This window comes from Podarcis erhardii (genome assembly GCF_964252035.2).
Source record: "Podarcis erhardii genome assembly, chromosome: 18".
NCBI lineage: Eukaryota > Metazoa > Chordata > Lepidosauria > Squamata > Lacertidae > Podarcis > Podarcis erhardii.
Genome location: NC_138516.1, coordinates 3724887 through 3752663, shown reverse-complemented (window position 1 = coordinate 3752663; position 27777 = coordinate 3724887). Strand labels below are relative to the sequence as shown.

The 27777-nt window shown below is 44.3% G+C and overlaps 1 protein-coding gene across 3 annotated transcripts in view; it reads right to left on the bottom strand.

Moving 5' to 3' along the window:
* KDM4B (lysine demethylase 4B) overlaps window positions 1-27777 on the bottom strand; it is a 186542-nt gene that overhangs the window by 108843 nt on the left and 49922 nt on the right. For all 3 annotated transcript variants that reach the window (XM_081846063.1, XM_081846065.1, XM_081846064.1), the window contains exon 6: window positions 8458-8507. In XM_081846063.1, the coding sequence (XP_081702189.1) occupies window positions 8458-8507 (50 nt within the window). The remainder of the gene's footprint in view (window positions 1-8457; window positions 8508-27777) is intronic.

The following is a 27777-nucleotide window of genomic DNA, read 5'->3' as shown; positions in this document are numbered from 1 at the left end:
TATTACGTTGTTACCCACCTTGTGTATGCCAAGGGGAAAGTGCAATATACATTTAAGCAAGCATTCGTACACAGAAGGTGTTTTGTGTATGCTAAAAATTAGACCAATTAATGTGGAAGAGGGATCTATCAGCAGTTATTAGCTATGAAAACTTAGAAGTCAAACATCCATGCAGTATACCTTCAGTTAACAGGTGCTGGGGTGTGACTGACACCCTGATCATTTTGTTTTCCCGGGGGCATCTGACTGGTCACTGAGTGCTGAGCTAAATAATTCAGCAAAGCTATCAACAAAACAACACCCCAAATTTCCAAGTTGTTCCAACTTTAGGTTCAAATAAGAAGGCTATACTTAAAAGGAAAGCCACACTCCATGCTTTTCATTTAATGCAGATTTCCAAATTCTATTTAAAAAAACAAAACACCACATACACATACCATCTTATGAGCAATTGGGACTTATGGAGCTCTATGCTTGCTGAAATTGTAGTTTTTGTAAAGCTTTGACATATGACCGAGTGAAAATGGTGTGAATATAAAATTGCTTTGAAGCTCTCATTTTCCAGTCAGTGGTTTTCAATATGTTATTTCTATTTTATACGATGTCACTAGAGTGAATGGTTTCCAAGAGAAAGGCGATGATGGTTTCCTTCATCTGGGCACCTCATGTGTTTTTCTATTTACTTGACACTATAATTTCAGTCCAATCACTGGCCAGCCTTATTTCTTTTGCCCCCCGCCCCCCCAAGAAATGGTCAGTTAGGTATGTCAATGAAAAGGCTTCACACATTGACAGACTATTTTGGGTGTTGAAAGTAAGAGAGGGGAAATGCAGCTGTCTGGATAGTGTTCACTGTCACCCAGCAGCCCTAAACTTCCAGTAATAATTTGATGCTTTACCTTGTGGGTAAAGTGAGAGTAAGCCAGTCCCTAAAACCTATTCCATGTTGGCTGAAGCCAACTTCCCTTTCAAAGCATTCAAATAGGATGACTTGCATTAAAATATTCCCCCAGTGAATAAACCAAGCTTTAAGTATTTTAAATATTAACACAGGGAGTAGACTTGACATCTTGCTATTGATGTTTGGAGAGGTAGTGGAAACAGAAAGATTGCATCTCAAAGGCCGGCATGGCTCTGACCAGTATACCACAGGAGCCTTACATGTATGTGACGAAGGGAGAGGAGAAGGAGAAGAAGAAGGAGAGAGAGAGATGATATAAGGCCAAAAATCTTCAATGGAACAATTTTATCAGATATCTGCTCAGTATTCTTCTATAATATATAGCACCTTTTAACCTACAAGGCTGTCACAGAGGGGTCTGCTTATCAAGTAATCAGCCTATCTCTGGGCAGCTGCCACCTCACCACATAAATTATATTAGCCCTTATGGGGGGGGGGACAGGCCCAAATGCATACCCTCCAACATTTTTCTGATGAATATAGGGACGTCCCATTCCATAATGATAATTTTACTATTTATATCCCACACATCTTATTGGGTTGCCCCAGCACTCTGTTTTTGTTTTTCTTAAAAACTTCCCTATACAGGACCGCCTTCAAATGGCTCAGGGGTTGGATAACTCCATACCCTGCAACATTTCTCCAGTGAAAATAGGGACATCCTAAGGAAAAGTGTGACATTCAAGATCAGAAACCAGGACGGCTTCTCTAAATCAGGGACATCCCTGGAAAATCGGGACACATGGAGGGTCTGCATGTGGTGCTCTTGATTCTGTGGCTTTTAAAAATTCAGTTTGCTTCAGGGTGTGTAAAGTGGGAGGATGCCATGGAGTTGATAGTGCAGTAGAGAGGGGCAAGGAAAGATGAGAAGACTATCATCCCCACAAACAGATATTCAGACCATAACATAACACTGTCAGCTGAACCAGCACATGCCTTGTTATATATATATCACAAAGAACTTCGATAATTATGTCCCACTAAATCCACAATTATTGAACCTGTAAGCACTTTCTAAATGAAAAATGCTCAGCAATCAATATGAATGGTGTTTGTATTTAACAGACTAAATACAAATGAAGAAATGAGAAATGTATTATGAAGACATTCTGCATTATTATTAAGTTTTCAGTAAGGATCAAGAGAGCAAGCAGAGGGCTATTGCCTATCCTGCCCTAGCCTACACCATTCCAAAGGCGCACATATCAAAACCCACTTTCCACTGGGACAAGCATTTTAAAACATATCCATTTAAATCCCGCCAGGAGCCTCTGGTTTCCTTCCCAGGTCACAGGTGTGACTACTGTTAACATGGATGTGCCTTTGGAGGCTGCCTAAAAGAAATTCATTAATTTAAAGCATGGGAGCCAGTTTACTGATTAAAACTGGCTGGGGCAGCCGTACCAGACTGGTCTTAGAACAGTACATTAGTTACCAGCTTGTTTTCAGGCACTATTCAAAGAGCTAGTGTGTACAGCCCTGAATAGTCTGGGGTCTTGGTTATCTGATGGAACCACTTTAATTGAGATAAATAGAATAGCTTCTGCTAAGGTGGCTGTAGCCACCTCTGTCCGAGGCCCAAGCAGGTCACATGACCACCTCACTCCTGTCAGTCCAGAAGCTAGCAAAGAGGAAGAGAGCTCTTTAGAAGGGCTTCAATCAAGTTCTGCTCTTTTATAATGTACTGTTTAAAAAATGCTCTGATATTCTGTGTGATCCTTTACTGCTTGACTAGAATGCTCCGTACTTATTTTAAAACAGGAAGCAAAACAGAAAGTTCAAAAATATAACAGCTTCAAAGAGGTTAACCTGCCTCTCCCTGAGCTTCAGTCAGAACTGCTACAAAGATTCCTCATTTGCCAAATAGAAAAACAAGGCACTGATACACCAACATGAGGTGTGTGGGCAAAGGATGCCATAAATTCCAAGTGGTTAAGTTGTGGGCAGACTGCTTGGAGCTATGAGGCTACCACCTGCTTGCTTGATTCTGGGCTAGTGAAAATATCAAGATCTGGACTTGGTGCTTCCCTAAGGGAAGGAGAGCTGCCTCAAGGAGGTGTTAGTAAGGCTACTCCTTTAAAAAGCTGGATTTAAAATCTGTTATTCTGAATAATTATTGATAAGTCCCGAAATCTGTCTTTTCTAAGGGCAGCGATTAAGAGGCTGGTGGCCACACAGCTCCAGTCTATGGATGAAGCTGATTATCTGAATCCATTCCAATCTGGATTCAGCCCTGGTTTTGGAATGGACACAGCCTCGGTCACCCCAGCAGGTGCCTGAGGATGAACAGGGGGGGTGTGCTACCCTGGAAGTCCTCCTGGCCCTTGCAGAAGCATTCAGTGCAACTGATCATGGTAACTTCCTGGGCCATCTGTTGGGGTTGGGCTGCTTTCAGTCCTTCCTGGATGGATGTACTCAGTAGGTGATGCGGGGAGAGTTTTGTTCTTCCTAATAATAATAATAATAATAATAATAATAATAATAATAATTTATTTATACCCCGCCCATCTGGCTGGGCCTTCCCAGCCACTCTGGGCGGCTTCCATAGAAACCAAAAATACAGTAAAATATCACACGTTAAAAACTTCCCTGAACAGGCCTGCCTTAAGATGTCTTCTGAATGTCAGGTAGTTGTTTATTGCTTTGACATCTGCTGGAAGGGCGTTCCACAGGGCGGGCGCCACTACCGAGAAAGCCCTCTGCCTGGTTCCCTGTAGCTTTGCTTCTCGCAATGAGGGAACTGCCAGAAGGCCCTCAGAGCTGGACCTCAGCGTCTGGGCAGAATGATGGGGGTGGAGACGCTCCTTCAGGTATACTGGACCGAGGCCGTTTAGGGCTTTAAAGGTCAGCACCAACACTTTGAATTGTGCTCGGAAACGTCCTGGGAGCCAATGTAAGTCTTTCAAGACCGGTGTTATATGGTCTCGGCGGCCGCCCCCAGTCACCAGTCTAGCTGCCGCATTCTGGATTAGTTGTAGTTTCCGAGTCACCTTCAAAGGTAGCCCCACGTAGAGCGCATTGCAGTAGTCCAAGCGGGAGATAACCAGAGCATGCACCACTCTGGCGAGACAGTCCACAGGCAGATAGGGTCTTAGCCTGCATACCAGATGGAGCTGGTAAACAGCTGCCCTGGACACAGATTTGACCTGTGCCTCCATGGACAGCTGTGAGTCCAAAATGACTCCCAAGCTGCGCACCTGGTCCTTCAGGGGCACAGTTACCCCATTCAGGACCAGGGAGTCCTCCACACCTGCCCGCCTCCTGTCGCCCAAAAAAAGTACTTCTGTCTTGCCAGGATTCAACCTCAATCTGTTAGCTGCCATCCATCCTCCAACCGCCTCCAGACACTCACACATGACGATTTATGGGGCTCTGCAGGGCTCTAGATTAACCCCATGCTATCCACCATCTACATGAAGATGCTGGAGGAAGACATCCAAGATGGGTGCTACTCACTTCTACCTTTTGGTTCCCTCTTCTGACCTCAGAGAGGCTGTTGAAAATTTGAACTGATGCTTGGAGGCCACTCTGGGATGGACAAAGGCAAACAAACTGCAATTAACTCTGAGCAACACATAGGCATTGTGGGTTGGGAGACCCCAGCTCCAGAAGGTATTGGACAGCTGGTAATGGATGGGGTGGCACTCCCTCTCAAAGGTCAAATACAGTGGTGCCCCGCAAGACGAACGCCTCGCAAGACGGAAAACCCGCTAGACGAAAGGGTTTTCCGTTTTGGAGGCGCTTCGCAAAACGAATTTCCCTATGGGCTTGCTTCGCAAGACGAAAATGTCTTGCGAGTTCCTGCGGGGTTTTTTCCCTCCCCCCCCTTTTCCTAAGCCGCTAAGCCGCTTATCAGCTGATCCGCTGATAGGCCGCTTAACAGCTGATCGCTAAAAGCCGCTAAACCGCTAACAGTGCTAATCCGCTAAGCTGTCAATGGGCTTGCTTCGCAAGACGAAAAAACCTACGAAGAGCCTCACAGAACGGATGCTGTTTGGGATTGATATTGGATTTTGCACTGCCTGGGGAATCCCAGAGACTAGTAGCGACCTTTACCAGTTTCAGCTGGTAAGCCAATTGTGGCCCTATCTGGAGAGATCTGATTTTGGCAAATTTGTTCCAGGCATGAGATATTGCTGTTTGTTGTCTGGTTGTCATTGTTTTAATTGTGGGTTTTTTTTTTTTACAGGTTTGTGTCCCTATAGCTTATTTATTGTTCACCCATCGTGGGGGTTCTGAATGTTGTAACCCACTTTGAATGGGCTTTCCCAGAAAGACAACTTTTAAAATCCATTAAATCAAATAAATAAATAAGTGTATGCTCCAAGAGGTCCTCTCACAACAATACATCACATATACATTTGCACCAACTCAGCATTTCATTCCGGATGCTTGCCAGAGCTAGTTTTCATTTTTTTCATACTGGATGAAAAATGCTAGCCTTTCCATGCTATTTCAGTTCCTTGGCAAAGAGCAGTTCCTGAATCCTGACTGCTAGCTAATAAAAAAAATTCTGGACGAAGCTCGAGTGACACATTTAAGCAAATGATCGGAGTATCGCAGTGGTGGTTACAGTGAGAAGAGCGGTTGACTCCAAGTTCAGGATTATGCCAACACTACCAGGTAAGAAAGTCAAGAGCTCTGCCTCGTATCCGTTGCTTTTGGGGGCAGAGAGTTTCCAATTTATCTCAATACACTTTCTGGGCTATATTCATAGTATTCACCTAGAACAAATGAAGATACTCCATACTGACTCTTTAACAAGCTGTTTGCAGTGTGACAAGGTGTGGCTTTTGATAAGATTAACCATGGTGTGTTACTAAACTCGCTTAGCATAAATCGCTTGGATGTTTTGTTACAATCAAGTGGGTTGGAAGATGGAGGCAATATTCTGCTCCTGCCTGCAGGGCTGGCATTAAGGGACTATACTTCAGTTCCTGCTAGTGATTTTATGGGATGCCACAAGGTACCACCTTGATTCCAATGCTGTTTTAACACAGTATCATCAGTATGTTAATGACACACTTATTTTGGACCTGAGCCAAGAAGCATAGAGTTGGAAGGGACCCCAAAAGTAATCTAGTCCAACCCCTTGCAATGCAGAAATCTCAGCTAAAGCATCCATGACAGATGGCCATCCAAACTCTGTTTGAAGGGGAGTCCACCACTTCTTGTGGGAGTCTGTTCCATAGTCAAACAGCTCTTACTGTCAGAAAGTTTTTTTTGAAAGTCCTTTCTTGAAACTCGAAGCAATTGGTTCAAGTCCTACCCTCCAGAAAAGAAAACAAGCATACTTCCTCTTCCATGTGACAGACCTTAAAAGATTTGAAGGTGGCTCTCATATCTCCTCTCAGTCTCTTCTCCAGGCTAAACATACTCAGCTCCTTCAACCATACTTCATAAGGCTTAGTTTCCAGACCCTTGACCATTTTGGTTTCCCTCCTCTGCAAACATTCCAGCTTGTCACCATCCTTCTTAAACTGTGGTGCCCAGAATTGGAAACAGTATTCCACGTGTGGTCCAACCAAGGCAGAATACAGTGGTACTGTTACTTTTTGATCTGGACGCTCTACTTCTGTTGATGCAGCCTAGAATAGCTTTAGGGGTTTTTTTGCTGCCGCATCACACTATTAACTCATGTTAAGCTTGTGGTCCACCAAGACCCCTACCTAAACCCTTTTCACGTGTACTTCTAGTAAGCCACGTGTCCCCCATCCTATATTTGTGCATCTGGTTCTTCCTCCCTAGGTGTAGAACCTTACATTTGTCCCTTTTGAAATTCATTTTGCACCCAGTTCTCCAATCTGTTAAGGTCATTTTGAATTCTGTTTCTGTTTCCTGTGACATTAGCTACCTCTTCCAGTTTGGTGTCATCTGCAGATTTGATAAGCATCCCCTCAATTCTTTCATCCAAGTCATTTATAAAGACGTTAAACAACAATGGGCCCAGGTCAGAACCCTGCCTTCCCACTTGTCACTTTTTCCCAGGATGATGAGGAACCATTAATGAGTACTTTGGTTTCGGTCAGTCAGCCAGCTGCAAATCCACCTAACAGTTACCTCATTCAACCCACATTTTACCAGCTTCCTTGAGAGAATATCACAGGGGACTTTGTCAAAAGTCTTACTGAAATCAAGATACACTGTGTCCACAACATTTCCCTGATCCACAACGTTTGTAATTCCATCAAAAATAGAAATCAGATTGGTCTGGCCTGACCTAGTTTTGAGAAACCCATGCTGGGTCATAGTAATCACAGCATCCTTTTCTAAATGCTCATAGACCAACTGTTGAATTATCTGTTCTAGGTCCTTCCTTGGTATTGAAGTCAAACTCACCAGGTGGTAGTTACCTGGGTCTCCCTTTTTCCCATTTTTGAAGATGGAAACATTTGCCCGCTTCCAATCTGTAGAGACTTCACCTGTTCTCCAAGAATTCTCAAAGATCATAGACAAAGACAATGTGTCTGCACAAATTGTGGCATGGTGCCTGGATGCAGCAGCAGTCTGGATGAGGCCAAGAAGCTGAGGCTGGATCCCAATATGAGGGGCCTTGTGGGTTTTCGAAGTCCAGGAATTATTAGGTGACCTCCCTGTTTTTGATGAGCTGCACTCCCACTGAAGAAACAGGTGAATAGTCTGTGAGTGCTCCTAGGTCCATCATTGCAGCTGGAGGCCCAGTTGGCTGCAGTGGTTAAGAGCGCCTCAAGAATTCCCAGTCTCAAAAAGCCTGACCGCAGTTGTCCCATGTATTGTTAACCTCAAGACTGGGCCACTGTAATCTGCTCGCTGTGGGGCTGCCCTTAAGGCTGGTCCAGAGCGATTAGATTGCTAACAGGAGAAGCTTACCAGAAGCATGTTACACCACTCTTAAAAGAACTGCAGCGGCTGCCAACATATTACTGCGTCTATGAAGCCCTAAACAACTTAGAACAGGTTATCTGAGGAAATGCTGTGTGATAGACCAGTCCAAGTCACTAAAATATTTGAACAAGGCCTTCGTGGTTGTTTCGCAGGTTGCACAGCCTGCGAAAGGTCCGTCTTGTGACAACTTGGAGGGGTTTTTTCGTTGTGGCTCCCAGCTTATAGAACCACCTGCCTTGTGAGATAAGGCAAGCATCTACTGTTCTAGTTTTTTGGCACTTGCTAAAAATTATTCTCCAAGGCCTTTCATGATCCTTAATACCAGTGTGCTGAATTTATCCTGACTTTGTCACTGCTGTATTTACCGTATCCATCATATTAGAATGTTTTTTTGCGAACTGCCTTGAGATATTCTTATTGAAGGTGATATAAAAGTATTTTAAAATAAAATGTTAGCACATAGCAAAATTCATAAATCTAGATATATAATGCACATGAGCTGCATGGGTCTTTCTGTTACAGAATTGTGTCGCAGTCTGAAGCAGCCCCAAATTACTGGCTCACACCTCCTCAAAAATAAGGCCTTGGGCAGTTGCTGGAACATACAAGGTCACTAGCAGATACAAACTTACCTTTTGCCAGTCTCTCCAACCGCTTCCCATGTTCTGGAGGTATAGCATACCTAGCAACGGAAACAAAAGTGCCCATCAGTAACACTGAAATTTTAAAAACAGAGCTCATTACCACACTGATTCACTGAGAGCCTGTTTGTAGATTACGCTACATACCCCCATCCACCACACTGGCACCAACTCTAGAGGACGCTGGGTGCTTGGGCACTCACATTTTTTTTTTTTTGTGGGGGCTAAGACCACAGGGCTCTAATGCAACTTCTGGTTTTGTACCGGAAGTTGAGTCGGAGGCCCAACACGACCTCCAAGGCGACATCCGAGGCCCGGCGAAGCCTCCAAGTGACTGGTACAAAACCAGAAGCCGTATTGGAGGTCTCTCGAGGCTTTGGACGTGGCCTTGGAAGCAATGTCCGAGGCCCTGCCAGGCCTCCAAGACAACTTCTGGTAGAAATTTTTTATTATTTTAATAATGTTTCAGTGTTTCACTTTAATTGTATTTAATCTATTAGAATGTCTTAGGCTTGATTTTTGTGTGTTCTGCATTTGTGAGTCTCCCCCCCCACACACACACTGCATTTCATCTCTCCTTATCTACCCCTGAAAGTGGTACAAATGGCAGGATGTTTTAGAACCAGAGTGTAAATCAGCTATCCTTGAAGCTATCTGAGACCCAGGAAGAGGATTTTATGATGCTCTTCCTTCACTGAAGGCTGGGTTGCCAGGGTAACGCCAGACATCCGAGACCTAAAATGGTCAAATGGTCTGGGTACATCGGGGCCATTCCAAGGTGATGTGGGGGTCCAGTATGGAGCCCCAGTATGATACCAGTAGGGAGCCATGTGTGCTTTACTTCCTGACGTATGTGAAGGTGTTTTATGACTCTTTGTTTGCTGTGTTTGAACTACTATATAAGCTTTTGTTCCGAAGTGCCTTGGGGCAGACCTTATCAACTGGCACAACTGAGAGCTCAACTGAGTGAGCTCTGCCCTGTTGCAATAGCTCTAATACCAACACTGGGTCCCGAAATAGGGATGCTGGACTTGGAAATAGTTTCCTTCTTTCTATGGTTTATTGAAAAGGTGGTTGATCCTCACCTGGGTAACAAACAAGGTGGTGAAGGCGTGAATTCTTACCACACCAGGCAACCTCAGAAGCACCGCTACAGCGTGCCTACCTAACGTGATGTCATGTTACGTTGCGGGCGCCATTGGGCACCCATATCCTGGGGCCCAAATTGGCACCCTCCATCCACCATGGTTTCCCTGAAGAGATGTCTGGAGCAAGCCATAGGCTCTAATCTCCACCCACCCTCTGCACCAACAATTGAACCAGGAGGTCCTACACATTAGGATACTTCTGCATTTCCTGAGGGTCTCTTCTACCTTTCCCTCATAATTCAAGTACAGTCATACCTCGGGAGAAATATGCTTCAGGTTGAGCGCTTTCGGGTTGCGCTCCGCGGCAACCCGGAAGTAACAGAGTGTGTTACTTCCGGGTTTCGCCGCTCGCGCATGCGCAGATGGTCAAAATGACGTCATGCACATGCGCAGAAGCGGTGAAACGCGACCAACAGACGTGCTGTTGCGTCTTGCATTCCATTCGGGATGCAAACAGGCCTCCAGAACGGATCCCGTTCACATCCCAAGGTACTACTGTACAGTGGTACCTCTGGTTACGAACTTAATTTGCTCCAGAGGTCCGTTCTTAACCTGAAACCATTCTTAACCTGAGGTACCACTTTAGCTAATGGGGCCTCCTGATGCCACCGTCCCGCCAGCACACAATTTCTGTTCTCATCCTGAGGTAAAGTTCTTAACCCGAGGTACTACTTCTCGGTTAGCGGAGTCTGTAACCCGAAGTGTTTGTAACCCGAGGTACCACTGTACTGTTTCATTGGTCAGAGGGCAGGACCTCAAGGCTGTTTATAGCTCTTTGCCCCAGAATAATTTAGAACTGCATAAACAGCAGGTGGAAACCTGACTTTTGCATGGCGAGAATGTAGCCTACTCCTCAAAGGGAACTTTTGCCTCTGGCTCAACCCACCACTAGCATGTGGCCCCAGAAGGTTTCTCATGAGGGAATACAGCCCTCTGGCTAAGACAGATTCCCCATGCCTCCTGGAAATAATACTCTTGGCCTCAGTGCTTGTGTACACACTCAGTGCTTCATTCATCACCCTGCTGCACCCCTCCCATGAGGGAAGTTTGCAATACTCTGAAAATGGTGTCTTTAACCATAGTGGAAATTCAAATGAAAGAATAGAAATCATATCCTAAATTCTCCCTAGACCAAAGTGATATTTTCTGCCCTCTGAAGTGATCTGAAGACTCATAATGTAAAATCTAATGTAACAGGATGTCCAGGAAGAAAAATTGTACAGAAAGAGGATTCTTCAAGACTTAGTGTTTAAGCTGATTTAAACTGGCAGCTTAAAACAGAAACAAAAAACAATTTTCCAGGAACAGAAAGCCATCCTGTAACAGCTAATCTTATGAAATAAGAAGAAATCTTTAGTGTGACCCACAACACTTTTAACTAAAGCCACAACAATGGCCCTTTAAAGTATGTAATTATCAAATAATTCAGTTTTGCTCATCTTGGACTTTTTAATTTTTTTAATGCCATTTATCGGTAACATGAAACAAATGAGTAAATTAATCCCGATACAAACACTCCTTTGTGGGATTAACAACCCTAAAAAAAATAAAAATGAACAGGAACTGAACTATTCCATTCCTTCTGGGAATATGTCGAAGGATTTGGAAAAGGCGTATGAGGCAGCAGATGATTAATGCAACATCCTTAGGTCTACTATGCTACTTTCACTTAATTAGTGCCTGTAATTGGGAGTTGTAAAGATAAGATTAATTGAATCTTGAGGATGTTAAAAGTTTAATATGTTGGAACATGGTTACTGCGTTATCAGAGTCTGCAGACTGCAAAGGCAATGCATGGAGTTCTAGAGAGGAGTCCCAGGGAGAGAATTAAAAGGAGTTTGCTTGGACAGGAACCCAGAAAATTGTGTTAATGCGCTTAAAAGCAGAATAGGAGGAAATATCTGCAGCCCATGGCCAACAAACACACAGAAAGAACAGCCAGAGCACGCTTGGCTTGCATTTAACAGGAGGGGACTCAGTTCCTTCTTTCAAGTGATCAACAAATTTAAGAATGGAAGAAAAAATGAACTGAACCCGGCCGTTGCACTAGTAGCGCATCACATACAGAACCACATAACGAAGGAGGAGATGGGTGGGACGGGGTGAATCCTAACCCTCCTCCAGCAATGCTCTCTCTTGGCTATAGGAAGAAGTCAACAAACAGTTGTGGTTGTCAGAACTCTGGCCCACCCAAGATGGGTGGGGTCTTGCCTATGACTTGTGCTTCATCTCCAAACCTCAGCAACAGTGCCTCGCTCCCCTCCCCTGTTCCAACATTTAATATATAGAGGGACAGAGGATCAACCTAGTAGTTCTGAGGTGCTCCAGAGGCCCTCACAGCACCTCTGAAGCACAGCAGCCGCCGGGATCATCCCCCACTCCAAGTGCAGTAGGAAGAAAGCACAGCACAACTGTTGATGTGATCTGGCATCTTCTCCCCAGCTCCAAGAAGAAGGCAGTAGCTCAGTTTGTCACACACATAAGGCAGAAGGATCACTGCCCTTGTAAGTGGAATTGTGAGCCCCTAAGTCATGGAGATTTAGAAATCAGAGGGCAAACTAATGGATAGCATTAATCCAGTTAAAGCAGCAACCTAATGCACTCCTATGTGATGGATATTTATTTTAGTTATTTATATTCCACCTGTCAGGATACAAATCCTTCCAAGGCAGACTACAGGTAACATTAAATTGCATTATAAGGTTAACAGAGCAAACAGTGTCAACATACAGGTAGGTAGCCGTGTTGGTCTACCATAGTCGAAACAAAATTTAAAAATTCCTTCCAACTAAGTTTGTATATAATCACATAAAATTTCATCAGGACACTTCTCACAGTGCAATTGGTGGGGGTAAGAAGAGGGCAAGGTAAGCTGGAGTGGGCTTCTGAAATGCTTTGCTTGCAACCCTCCCTCTCCTGGAATATTCTAAATGACTTGGACATACCGTTGCACCAGATTCATTCAATCTATATCCCAGTTTTGCTCCAAGGAGTTCAAGGTTGTGTATGTGGTTCTCTCACATCAATTCTATCCTTACTACAACACTATGAAGTAGGCTAGGCTGAGAGATAGTGAAGATCATGCAGCTGAATGAGGATACAAACCCTGGTCTCTGAGGTCTTAATGCCACACTCTAACTACTGTATCACACTGTTAATGTTCAGCTTAAGCCTTTTTGGTTTCTGCTTGAGCAATGTCTTCCACAAACAAGAGCAACTGACCCTCATATTCCCCTAAGGAACACGTGTTAGAGGATTTAACCAGGTTTTATTATCTCAAAGACTTTTTGAAAACCCAGAACCTCTAGAATTAAAAGCATGCATTGCTCATCAAATGCTGTTGTCCTCCATTTGTTCTCAGAAGGAAACCGATCAAGCATGTATAAAGAGCCCACAATAATTAGTCATATCAGATTAGAATCCCCATGAGAAAACGGAAGTCCATGGATTTTATTCAGAAGGACAGACTACAACTTCAACATACAATGGCTATTTGATAGAGGAGCAAGTCCCAAAATAAAACCCTGATTTAATACTTTGGATTCCAGTTCTCAAGTTCACAGGGAAATGTTTCAGGAATCTGGTTATGCAATCACCTTAAAAATTGATGCTGGCACCTACACTTCCTGCCCCCACAAAACGAAGTCTTAAAATGGCATGGTTTCTGCAGGTGTTATGCTAACATCTCAATGTGAAGTATTTCCGCAGCGCCATAGCAGCCAACTCATAGGGGCTGAGGTCCCTTCGGACCTCCCCTTAAAATATTTGAGAGGAACCCCCCCCCCTAGTTGTTGGGCATTGCCAAATAGTGTGTGAGTACCGTTTCATGAAGTTGATTGTGCGGGGCGGGGCTTACCTCCCCACCCCACCCCCAGCAATATTTTGTTCAAGTAGGCACCCCTGCCCAGCGCCATGCATGATATCAGAAAATAAAGGGTAGTCTCTGCCTAAACGCACCCCACCCATGTTCTCTGCACTTCTCCATGACTAAGTACAAGATGTGTGTATGTTTAGGTAGCAAAAACAGCAAGAAGGAATACCAACAATGAACAAGGATCTTTGGTTTTCAGTCACTGGCAGCAGTTCAGAAGATATTTCTCCCTGCAGCCTGACACAAGCACTGATCCCTGAAAAAACATTTTATCAATCTGAAGGCAAAACAGGACTCCCGTAGTCTCTGTATGCCACGCCCTGCTGATTAACATCTCATCTACCAGAAGCCTTCCTTCAAAGTAACATTTCACATCTATACAGCTGCTGTATTATAGCTCTTTGGTGTTTTCAAAGCACTCCCTATCTTTCCAAACAACCATGTAAGGTAGGGCAGTTTTGCTATCCATATCTTGCAGACGGGGAAAGGGGTGAGGCAGAGACACAGGGGCTTGCTTGAGGCCATGAAGCAAGCTCATGGCAGAAGCTAGATCAGAGCCCAGTTCGCAGCATAGCCTCTTAAGACTCAAGGCTACATCTGTATCATAACCCCACATTTTCTTAAGAGATCCGTATTTTATGCCAAATGCTAGCTTCCCATAGGAAATTCCAGGTAGCTAACAACTGTACCCATAGGAATTCTTATCTGGAACCTCAGCACTCAAGCACCTAACCAGTTTTGCCACATTGGTGAGATAGCTTCTCCACTTGCCCACCCTGATGGCCACCAGCTCCTTTCTCCTGTGCTTAACCTACCTGCCTATCGCCAAACAGCAATTTAATCTTCTGTTTTAAGCTCTCTGGTTTCTCTGCTCCAGGAGAGACAGTGATAACAGGCTATCCTCGGGGAGGAAGTCAAAATGTCAGGGAAGATCAAACTGTTCGCTCATTAACCTCAAGGCGAGATGTCAAAACAAAAGGGAGATGTTCAAATATCCAGAAATATCATTTCTGCCAGTTGCTCTGAAACCCTTCCATTACGGCTGCAGCAAGGCCCAGGCCCAGGATCTCATCTTGTAAATGCATTTGTCTTAATAGATAAGCCACACACACCCTAGAAAAATAAGGTTTATAATGGCAAGTGGTTAACATAGAAATCTCCTTTTATTTTTTAAAAAGGAGAGAGCATGACCCAAACAAATATTCTGAATTCCCAAATGTCAGCATATTACTAGAGCAAGCTGCCACATGTAAGTTTTCAAAACAAGGATATAAACTTTAAAGTCAGAGGGGTTGTACCCAGTGAAATTCTACTCAGACTAGAGCTACTGAAATTAATGGAGCTAGGTTTGTCATCTCCTTTCATTTCAGTGGGTCTACTGACGTTGGATACAACAACCCAACCTTGGGAAAAGTGAACTATACAGCCTTCCCAGGAAGGCAGCACTTTAGGAAGCCTGACGACATGTTTCCGGTAGTGGCAAAAAGAACTGCATTCAAATGGCCACTCTCCCTGTTGAACTGCAGCCAACTGACAAAGACTTTTCTATTTCAACAGGCATTTAAGGGGTTTTCTGTTTGTATGATTAATTTTAATTTATTTCCCCCCACTATGCTACTTGTAATTTTTCTGCACCTTGCTGAGAAACTTCAATGATCAAGTGGCATATAAATAGCTGAAATAAATAAACTAACACAAGGGGCACACCTATGGTTTTCACTTACTAGTCAACCTCCAGTTCAGGTGTGGAGAATCTCTGGCCTTCCAGATGTTACTAAACTACAACTTCTATCACCTTATATATTTCTTATCCGCACTTTCATAAACATATCAAGGTGGCTTACAAAATATGATAAAATCAGTCCAGAAATATCCCTAAAATATAATTTAAAATGTGGGTAGGCAAACTAAGACCCGGGGGCCGGATCCAGCCCAATCGCCTTCTAAATCCAGTCAGCGGACCATCTGGGAATCATGTTTTTACATGAGTATAATGTGCCCTTTTATTTAAAATGCATCTCTGGGTTATTTGTGGGGCATAGGAATTTGTTCTTTTCTTTTTCTTTTTTCAAAATATAGTCCGGCCCCCCACAAGGTCTGAGGGACAGTGGACCAGCCCCCTGCAGAAAATGTTTGCTGACCCCTAATTTAAAATGTCAATGATTCAGTACATACTGGTTGGTTAAAAAGAGAAATCCATATTGTGAACGCCTGTCTAAATGGTAGCTTTCAGAAGAAGTCTGAAAAAAGGCATGGTTGGTTTCTGATGGATCTGTACTGACAGGGAGTTCCACAGGGCACGGCCTGCCACCCTGAAGCCTCTCCCCTAGTGCAGGCCACCCAAACTTCAGAGGCATGGGGAATTAGCAGAAGTGCCCCATCAGAGGATCTCAGTGATCAAAGAATGACAAGTCTTCTACTGCTTCTTACCTCCTCAAAGCCACAGAGCAGAGCAAGCAAGAGCTCTTTTGGAGGGGGGGGGGTCAGCACGCTGGGCCCTTTGGAAAGAAAAGGGGCTCCAATTCAACCCCTAGCTTCTCCAGCTGAAGAACCCAGCCTTCTACCCAAGACCCTGGAGAGTTGCTGCCAGTTTGGGACAGGTGGGGCAATAGTTTGCCCTCATTATCAAAGTAGCTTCATATGTTCATAGATACTGGATTTTTTGACACATGTCTCATAGCATTGATTCCAAATGTTTTCAACTACCTATGTGTCTTTGGCTGTCCCATTTTCCCTACACAGAAAGCTTCTGATATGTTTCCCTGTATGCTTAAGTATCAAAGTACTAGGAAGACAGCACTTTGCACCAGTTATTTCATTCACTGTTTGTTGACTCTTCGATTATATGTGTGTAACCTGAACTGAAATGATGGAACAGTTCCAAATACTGCAGATTTAGGCAGTGCTTGGTGCAGCGGTGGGGGTGGAATCACAAGCACCAGTATTCCATGCCACATGTATTTATTAGTGCTGAAACGTTCAAAAAGAGGTGTGAAAAATTTATGATATGCAACCCATTGAGCCCCAGGTATTATCTGGCCCTTTGAACGCCTAACTACAAATGATTTCCCCTAACCCCAGTGGATCAAAAAATACATCCTTTTTAAATCTAAGAACCAAGCCAGCACAGCCAGGAAAAGTTCAGAGTGAGGTGGAGCAACGTTGCTGAAATTCAGTAGCTCTCACCATGTAGGACATATCTTTGCATTCCAAGAGGCTGAAAAGCACCCCCTCTTCAGCAAATATGTTGCTCACTCCTTAAGTAAGTTGTGACAACCTTCCAACCTTCTTGACAAAGAGAAGCACACATAAAACCTTCTCTTTACAAATACAGCACACCTACACACTCCCTTTGTAAACAGCATAAGCCAAAGAAGCCTGGATTTTAGATATCTACCCATCTCCTGGGTAACAGATTGATTTGCAGTCACAAAACTCAGTACCTGTCCATGACACTCGCTCAAAGAGCCACAACAGCCTCCCACCCTGCATTTCAGGGGCTCTGCAAATTATCACTCCCCACACCTACCAGCAAGCCCACACAAAAGAGCTCCCCTTTAAGACCGACTAAGACAGCTTGCAAAGAAAAAATTCATTCCTTGCACAGTGTTTTTTGCTTTCATCAGTTTCACTGCCGGCCCCCATTTCATCCCTCAGATCTCAGCTGTTACTCCTGCCAGCCAGTTACTAGCTCCTTTGGCTGCAAACTTGCAAGTCAAGGTTCTCGGGTTGCCCCTAGCAACCCAACAGGTTTAGAGCTGCTCCTCTCCTCCTGGCCCCTGCTTCTCCTACATGAAACAGCTGAAGCTGCTTCCTGCCCCCTTCCTACAAAGACATTTTTCTGTAGGGCTTCACTCTTTTGATAAGAGCTTCCCCTCTAGGTGTCTCATTTCAGAAACTGGATGAGCAAAGAAAATCATCCAGGGCATTTCAGCTTTGAAATGGCTGCAAAGCTAGTGCACCCTGGCAGTAGCCAGAGGTTGAATTCATCTATGACCATCTCTTTATATATTTAAGTGTGCACTGAACTAAGCTATTAAGCTATGCCTGTTGCCTTAATACTCTTTGCAAACACAGTTTGGAGCACAATGCGACAAATTAGCTAACTTAAGGCTGTTGGCAGTAAATAGGTAGCTTATGAATGGCTTTCTTCATGGCTTCAGCTGCCAAAATTATAAGGTAGCCTGGGGATTAGTTAACTGCAACAATTCTGGAACCAAGAAAAAGTTATAGAGTTTCTGACTGGTGTTCTGTGTAAATACTTTCCCAATCAGGCAGAATATTCTGCATGCCACACAATAAATCTTGACTGTGTTTTTCACCACTGCCCCGGCATTGTTTTGCGTTTTAAATGTTGCCATGGCTTATTATCTTAGATACAGTGGTACCTCGGGTTAAGAACTTAATTCGTTCTGGAGGTCTGTTCTTAACCTGAAACTGTTCTTAACCTGAAGCACCACTTTACCCCTGAAGGACCAGGTGGGAGTCATTTTGGACTCACAGCTGTCCATGGAGGCACAGGTCAACTCTGTGTCCAGGGCAGCTGTTTACCACCTCCATCTGGTACGTAGGCTGAGACCCTATCTGCCCTCGGACAGCCTCGCCAGAGCAGTGCATGCTCTGGTTATCTCCCACTTGGACTACTGCAATGCGCTCTACGTGGGGCTACCTTTGAAGGTGACCCGGAAACTGCAACTAATCCAGAATGCGGCAGCTAGACTGGGGACTGGGGGCGGCCGCCGAGACCACATAACACCAGTCTTGAAAGACTTACATTGGCTCCCAGTACGTTTCTGAGCACAATTCAAAGTGTTGGTGCTGACCTTGAAAGCCCTCGCTCCAGTATATCTGAAGGAGCGTCTCCACCCCCATTGTTCTACCCAGCGCCGAGGGCCTTCTGGCGGTTCCCTCACTGCGAGAAGCCAAGTTACAGGGAACCAGGCAGAAGGCCTTCTCGGTAGTAGCACCCGCCCTGTGGAATGCCCTCCCACCAGATGTCAAAGAGAACAACAACTACCAAACTTTTAGAGGATATCTGAAGGCAGCCTGTTCAGGGAAGCTTTTAATGTTTGGTGCATTACAGTGGTGCCTCGCAAGACGAAATTAATTCGTTCCGCAAGTATTTTCTTCTTGCGAGTTTTTCGTCTTGCGAAGCACGGTTTCCCATAGGAATGCAATGAAAATCAATCAATGCGTTCCTATGGAGACCGTCCGGGGACAGAGGGGAAGCGCCGCGCACCTTCCCCTCTGTCCCCGGACCTGTTTAAAGCAAGGGGCGGCGGGGAGAAGATTGGTTCTCCCCGCTGCCTGCCCCGCAATCTCCGGGGACAGAGGGGAATCGCAGCGCGTCTTCCCCTCTGTCCCCAGACCTCTTTTGAAGCAAGGGGCGGAGGGGAGAAGATCGCTTCTCCCCGTTGCCGCCCCTTGGTTCAAAAGGGGTCCGGGGACAGAGGGGAAGGCGCGTGCGCGTGCACCTTCCCCTCTGTCCCCGGAGATTGCGGGGCAAGCTTTGTTTTGCGAAGCAAGCCCATAGGGAGATGTGTCTTGTGAAGCGGCTAAGAAAACGAAAAACTCCTTTGTCTAGCGAGTTTTTCGTCTTCCGAGGCGTTCGTCTTGCGGGGCACCACTGTACTGTAATTTAGTATTTGGTTGGAAGCCGCCCAGAGTGGCTGGGGGAGCCCAGCCAGATGGGTGGGGTATAAATAAATAAATAAATAAATAAATAAATACGTTAATGGGGCCTCCCGCCGCACAATTTCTGTTCTTATCCTGAAGCAAAGTTCTTAACCCGAGGTACTATTTCTGGGTTAGCAGAGTCTGTAACCTGGAGCATCTGTAACCTGAAGCGTCTGTAACCCGAGGTACCACTGTAAAGCAGGCTAATCTGTGTCACTGGTGATGGGAAACAAGTATCATCTCTGGTCAAGCAAGCAAGGAAGCACCTGTAAAGTGGGGAGCCTATCCACATTTCAAGCCATCAACAGACCAGAGATAATATATAGCTATGAATGGGTGGATTGGTGGGATTCTGGGTGTTCCAAGATAAAAACAAGAGAGTTCAAATTTGTGAATATCGTTCAAAAATAACGTTCTGTGTGACATTGCTAACTATAAATAATCAGTTACAGATAGGTAGCCGTGTTGGTCTGCCATAGTCAAAACAAAATTAAAAAATTAAAAAATATCTGAAAGAAGTGTGCATGCACACGAAAGCTCATACCTAGAACTAACTTAGTTGGTCTTTAAGGTGCTACTGGAAGGAATTTTTTTATTTTGTTATAAATAATCACTCATTAAAACTGTTTAGGACATATTTGGTTGTTGTTGTTGTTGGCTTAAGTTTCTTACACTGGATGCATATTCTCAATACCTGTCCAGAGGTTCACCTGAGGAACACCTTATAGCACACTAATTCCCTAACTTTTCACCAAGCCCATATTAATGTGTCATAAGGAAACTGATAGTGCTCTGCAATCAATGTGAATTGAATAGAAGCTCCTGTGAGCCCAGAATAGCCACTCACAGATCAGGCTGCCTGCTCACTGCCCTGATGCTTCTACTCAGCCCTCCCTGGATGTATTTCAACTTTGTCCTTGCAGCATGACTGGATCACTCAATCATTCTCAATTAAGAAACAGGTTGAACTAACCACTTTCAGAAAAGGCTGTCTGTTGTTTCTCTGCCTGAGCTGGCGTCCCTCCAAGCGGGAGCCACACCAAGAGTAGCAATTCATACAAAAATGCTGGGGAGGGGGCCCTTAGGGAGGGGATGGGTAGGAGGTATTAATCTTGGTGGATGTATAACTTAGCCTAACCTAACCAGTAAACCACCAGAGCAAAGCATGTCTCCAATTTGTGACTGCTCTACACTTCCCTAACAACCACACATCCTCTAATGTTTAATCTACAGGGTCATCAGATTAAAAAACTGTTTGCTTGGCAAAAAGCAGAAGCTTTATAGTTGCTTACAGGGAGCCTCCTAACTGGACAATCCCATGAGAAAGATACTTTTCATTGTTGCTGAAGAGAATGCTATTAATAGTGCGGTTTTCTCAGTGTTTTGTTTATTCCCCTGGAATGGCTTGATGGATGTGAATAATTATGAGACTATAAAAGCAAGCAAATGTGTTATTTTCTATCACTCCAGATCATCAAACAAATAAAGTGTGAAACAGCATTTTTGAATACAATTTTCCCCTCTAATGGCTTAGAATTATTATCAAGCACAATGAACATAAATAAGCAAAAGCCCGGCGAGCTTAAAAATTAAATGAGTGTGTCAAGAAAGAGGAAGACAGACCAGCCATCTCAGGATACAATGACTGAATCAGAAAACTTATAAAAGATGAGAAGGCAGGCAGAAGATTCGCAGATACAGAGTCATTACCGCCACTAGGGCCAAGTGATCTATAGAGATCTTCCCATCTATACTATATTACAACCCCCACCCCTTCAGGCTTCTCTCTTGCGAAAGGGAGGAAATTCATTTACCTTATCCCCAAGCAATGAATGCTGTTAACATTTTATTTGCAGCAGCCCTAAGCAAACCTGTGCTGGTTCTCCCTATTCAAACGTAACTGTTTCCACCTGCAACTCAACAACAGTAGATGAGGGTTAGCCAACATGGGACTCTCCAGGTGTTGCTGGACTACAGTTCTCAAAACCCCTGACCACTGACTATGCTAGCTGTGACAAGTGGGAGTTGAGAGCTCAACAACTCCTGGAGGGCACCCCAACTGTAGACAGTTGCCATCCTCAGTTTCCCTATTCAGTCTTTCCCTGCTCCACAAAAGGGCACAAACTTCAAAAGCTTTATAGAGGACATCTATTTCAACTGCTACTCTGAAGAGGAGCCGCCCAGAGTGGCTGGGGAAGCCCAGCCAGATGGGCGGGATATAAATAATAAATTATTATTATTATTATTATTATTTTAGCCAAGACAGCAAGTTCTACCCCCCACCATCAGAGGCAATATTCCTCCCATTACCAGTTGCTGGCAATAGCAGTGGGCAGGGGCTTCATCTGGCCCTTAGGATTGAAGGTGACCACTGCTGTAACACAGACATGCGACGTCACGCGCACACATACCTGCACGGAGTGTGTGTGACATCACACGCACAACACACGTCGCGTTGTGTTTTTGGAGGGGGGCTCATTGGGGCATCTGGTTGGCCACTGTGAGAGGTCTTTGGCCTGATCCAGCAGTTCTCCTTCACCTTCTTCTAATTTTGAAACAAACCTCCACAGAAAGATCCCACACTTTCTCCAGGAAGCTCATTCTGCCGCTGAACTACTGCTAGAGTAACACAGCCTACTCCCAACATTTAGCGTAAATGCATTTTCTCATAATTTAAACTCATTCCTTTTTAGCAAACAGAGTGGACACAATTGCTTTTATCCAAATTTCCTTTTAGACATAAAAACAACAACGAGTTTCCTTTTTACTGTATTCCTATGAACAAAGAACATTACATATTCTTCCAGGGATTAATTCAGGGGGGGTGCATCTTATTTTTGTACTCCCCATACGCTCTTTATGTCCAGCACAGTTACACCTTACAGAGAAAGTTATTCCTGAGCTACTCCTGCTGCCTCCCCTTGATGGAAATCATTTCTCTCTCAACAGAGGTGCTCTGTGAAGGGGTAGAGCGATGGTCCCTGTTCTGGTAACTATGTGTAAGGGTTCACTAACAGGATCTGATGGGCTCATCTGCCACTCAATGATCCCTGGGTGGGGAAGGCACATTATATATAGAAGCAAAATGTTTTTGAATGAGGCAGCACTGCAGCTCAAGAGATGTGGCATCACTCCAAGGCCTCATATTTAAACCTTTAAGTACTAGACTATGAAATATTATTTCAATACACTATCATAGTGGCGAGACTTTTATATGCACAAGATGGAAAGATTCAGCATCACCTACCATGGAGGAAAGGTTGTTAAAATTATTGGACTTAGCTCAGATGGCAAACTTAACATGTAGAATAAGAGAAAAATCATTTTCAATAGTTACTAAAGATTTGGAACTCTTCATAGACCTTTCGTGTGAAAAAGAAAATGAACTTATGATACCTGGGTTTGAGGATTGAAGAAAATACTGGTTTATAGAAAGCAGACTTGTTGGATGTTATCTTGGAGTAGATGTGTTGAATAATTTTTTTACATAGCTGACAGACGAAGAATTGGAAGTTCTCCCTTTTCTTCCTTCCTTCCTTCCTTCTTTTCTTTCTTTTCCTCTTATTGGTTTGTGTTTTTATCTCGATTAGTTTTTTATCTTTGATAAAAAGATATTGGATATTTGATTTTTACCTTCGTATACAGTGGTACCTCGGGTTACATGCGCTTCAGGTTACATACGCTTCATGTTACAGACTCCGCTAACCATAAATAGTACCTCAGGTTAAGAACTTTGCTTCAGGATGAGAACAGAAATCGTGCTCTGGCGGTGCGGCAGCAGCAAGAGGCCCCATTAGGTAAAGTGGTGCTTCAGGTTAAGAACAGTTTAGGTTAAAAATGGTCCTCCAGAATGAATTAAGTACTTAACCCGAGGTACCACTGTATTTTCTTTTAAACTTTAATAAAAATTATTGGGAATTGGACGGTGTTGTACTGGGCAAACTGATGAGTGGGATGTCAAGAGACCACATGAAAAGGGTTATTTTACAGATGCAAAGAGGGTGGCTGTCTTTAAACAAAATGTAAGACACTTTATCTAGCACAACAGTGAAGTGTGTCTCAGATTTTAGTCTGGGTAGGATAGGTGGGGAGAAAATGTGCCCCAAGCTACAACAATTTTGGGAACACTGAAGTAACCACCCATGTAAAGGTTGCTCTTTTTATTTTATTTTTGCTTCCCTGACTGAACACACCAAGCTCCTTCCACTACATGGCTTGCCTTCCATCTTCTTCTAAGGTCTCCTTTGGGTTATTCCAAATTTGTCAACAAGAGTTCCACAGAGATGTAGAGTTTTAGAAAGCCATTCAAAGTGCTCCCATTCTGATCCCTACCACCATCACCACTTCAGCACCAGAGCAATTAAGTGGTGATTAGATTGCTCAACCTCCTTGCAGCCAACCTCCTTGCAGCGTCCCTTCCACCAAAGAGCAAATGCCAAGAGTTCAACCGGCAGACTTTTGAAAATGTCACTTCCATCCAACTCATGTTGGAAGGTGCAAAAGTTAATTTCACAGTCTCTGCACAAGGTCTGGGCAAAAGAGGCTCCATATAGTTTTTAACATGCTATAATTACCAAAACCAGAAACAGTAACCAAAAGAAAAGGAGTGGATATTAGTGCATTTAAAATGACCGAGACCATTAGTCAAGTGAAGGGTTGGCTGTCTTCAAAGTTTACTCATGTCAAACTTAGTGACCATTCACAGAAACTAATACCTACATAACCTCTTCCTGATGACAAGAGCTGAAAGCTGTCAATTAAAAGTTCTGCAAGATGCAAATGTGTCCAGGGACAGATAATGTGAACACTGGCATTTATGTCCACAACCTGGGGATTGGAGAAACATGATCCAAGACAAATCTGTGCTCCCATCAAAAATAGACTCATTGGTGAGAGAAGCTACATGCATCCACCTCCATCAGCAGGGTGTTAACAGGACAAATTAAAGTCTGCTCTTAAAGCCCTAACACATCAAAGGAAAAGACAGGGAAAGGTAAGTTGCTTGATGACATGGCTCATGCTTTTACTTTATGCTCCAGGTTCTGGGGCTGAGAAACAGAAACAATACAGTACACAATATATTACAATGAGCCTGGACCAATGCTGTTGTTGGCATCCATCAGTCTCACACCCCAGAGCAATGCTAACCTATAGTAAAACAGCCCATTTATTAAAAAAAATACCAGCACATCTCTGTGAACAAGGTAGAAAGGCTGCCAAAAAGTGGGCGCAAAAGAAACCATAAACTGATATGAATCAAGAATGGGGATTTGGGTTGCATTCCCTCACAAGCAATCTTCTGAGGGCTGCCTGCCAGTGGTGGACAGGGCCAGAGATAAAAGCAGACACAGCAATGGATGGGTTTCTTAACTTTGTACAGTAGGCTACATTCTAACCAAACAAAAGCCAGTGGTTTCTACACACACAGAGATGTATGCCTCTCTCCAGCCAGGCAAGCAAGAGGCATTATCACAATTCAAACGACATATGCAAGCCAGGCTAATGTACTCAAGCATGGTGTAGAGCAAGACCAGTGAGGGACAGGGCATCTCTGGAGATCCCAGACAGTCAGGTAAGAGAGGGGTGCAGAACCACATTGCTCAAACTAATCCACATTTGCAACATTTTAATGGTACCCCTCAGTATTTGCAAATTGCTCCCAATCTAGAAACTTTGGTGTGTGTACAGGTCCAGTTTCTCACTTCCATACCACTTTGCTTCTCCCTAACCTGACCTACTCCTGCCAACCTAGCAGTTCGAAAGCACGTCAAAGTGCAAGTAGATAAATAGGTACCACTCTGGCAGGAAGGTAAACGGCGTTTCCGTGCGCTGCTCTGGTTCGCCAAAAGTGGCTTAGACATGCTGGCCACATGACCCGGAAGTTGTACGCCGGCTCCTTCGGCCAATAAAGCGAGATGAGCGCCGCAACCCCAGAGTCGGTCACGACTGGACCTAATGGCCAGGGCTCCCTTTACCTTTACCTTTAACCTGCCCTTCCCAGATCCTACATACTCCTACATCAGCAGACTGAAAGAACCTGGGCCAACAGCAAGCACAGCTCCCTTTCAATTATCTTATCAGGATTGGGTCATTTGAGAAAGTTTGACAGAGGTAATAACTGGAACTGTCCTATAGTAAAACAAATGATATGCACAAGTTGCCCTTTCAACTTGAAAAAATTTGGCAAATGAAGTGAGGAAACCTCAATGTGAGTTCCTGCCTCCATCGGAAGCCATTTATTCACTGTATGATTCTGATTACCTGCTCCAAAGATAAGATTAGGCATGAATCAAGTTCCTACTTCATGGGAAAGGACTGTTACCAAGATAATGCAGTTTTATCTTCAATTGATCATTTTACAGGACAACAGAGGATTGAATTCGGTATCTTTAACCGGCACCTGCTAGTGATTTTTAACACTGATTTTCTTCTTTCTTGAAATACATACACACTTACAACTCTGTCAGATAAACATGGGGACTAGAGTGTATTTACTCGGACTCAAAACAATAGAGTAAAATGGAAAATGGCAGGATCAGAGTGCAATCACACAAAGTGCTCTCACATCAGAAAGCCCAAAGCAAGCAGGCAGGCAGGCAGGCAGGCAGATGCAGCGCTTTCAGAAAGACTAATGTTTGCATCCACCTCTTGTGCAAAGGAGACGGAAGCTAAGTGGTGTCTCAACATGCCCCAGATTGGGAACAATGTGGTTTTTTAAAAAAATCAAGATACCCACATGGCCACCCTTTTTCAAGTCAGAAGGCCTCAGCTTAACTTCACTGAGTTTGGGGGGTGGGGATAGGTAGGAGAGCAAACTAGACTAATGTAAGACACCCTGAAGGATGTGAATGGTTGCTTTCTCTGGCAGATTTTTTGCTCCAGGTTTTCTTCTGTGAGCAACAAGGAAGAAATGCTGGGATTTGTAGAATGATTATGCAGCCAGGTGAGGCTTGTGAGAGGAGTCACACTAGGTGACGAAACCCACCACTTCCAGAAGATGTAAGAGCTTACACAGTTTGCGCCCTGAGTTCAGAATCACCTGCAAGTTAGGGGAGGAGTACACACCCTTCCTCCATGGTCAGCCTAGCATAGCTGCACCATCTCACACATCGGGCACCAAGCTGCAAACTTGTTGTATTTCAAACAATAAATTGTTTTGGACAAGGAGCATGACCCTGGGCTGCAGAATCCTATGCCTGCTGGTCCTTTTAGCTGTCCAAATCAGTATTAATCCACTTACCTGAGCGAAGAGTTTTAACACAGAATCCTACATCCATTGTCCCAGGAGAAGAAATTTAATAAATTCTTAGGGAGGGGGAAATGAAAAAATGTCAACCTGTGTTATCAGCTGCTGAATGCCTGTTAGATAAAAATGTGCAACCACAAGCCAAGCATCTCAAGTACTCCCATCAACTAGACAAGGTCCAGTTACAGGACACTGGAGGTCAGATATACCTTCTCCCTCACTTAAAGCTTTGCTTCATTCCTGTAAAGATACCTTTAAACTGCCTGCTAAATCAAAACCCTGTATAGGTCTATTTTTCCAGCAACAGCTTAAACAGAGTAGCAGACTTAAAGCACAGGGGGGGAAAAACCACTGGGTGGTAGGCACTGCCCAAAAACCTTGAAACATTTCCTTGTTTCATAAGCTCCCTATTAATATTGTGAAAATTAGGCATTTGATAATTAGGAGTGAGGGGAAAGAGAAAGCGAGAAAAGAGAAACACTAAAGTCAAGGCTGTTTCCACTCTGCACCAACTTGTACATGCAAGCTGCCCATTTCACTCACACATCTGAGTTTAGAGCAATCTGGCTTGGTTTAAAGTTAGTCTCATTATTATGCTTGCTGCTTGCATCAACCCAAAGATCTATTTCCCACCGCTGAGCAAAACAGAAAACATGCCTGTATTAATGAACTGCATACATGAAGATAACCTTCCAGCAAATACTCATTCAGGCAGATCCTTTGGAATGGGGTCGTATCATTCCAGCACCTGGTTATCTACAGGTGCTTCCTACTCCTCACTCCAAAGTACTCAAGAGTTGTCATCCTGTGAGGATTGTTAAAAGTATGCAGAAGCAACTTGCCCTGCCTACCCCCCCCCCCACTCCCCAAGGCAAGTGAGGTTTACTGCTGAGTTGGGCTTTGGACAGAGTTCAGCCGTTAGCAGTAGATAAAGCTGGGCTTACTGAGTCAGAGTGGGTGGTCCCAGTGGCGTAGCGTGGGGGGTGCAGGGGGGCCGGCCGCACCGGGCGCAACATCTGGGGGTTAGGGTTAGGGGGCGCAAATCCATAGGTTAGGGGGCGCAAATTACTTGCCTTGCCCCGGGTGCTGACAACCCACGCTACGCCACTGGGTGGTCCCACGTTCTTTAACGTGGATCTGTGTGTGGCTAATGGAGAGGCTGTCTCTTTATACCTTTCACTAGCATAACTTTGTTATCAGACAGGAGACAAGCTGCTTCCCTTCCATAGGGGAAACCTATGCCAGAAGATCAGGTTGGCAGAAGAGTTGCATGGCGTGGGGAAAAGACAAAGTCTGCACAACGTTATTAAACCCAATCTGTGATGCTGTCAGATTTCCAGAGATCTTCATTTCAAACTAGGGCCAGGCTT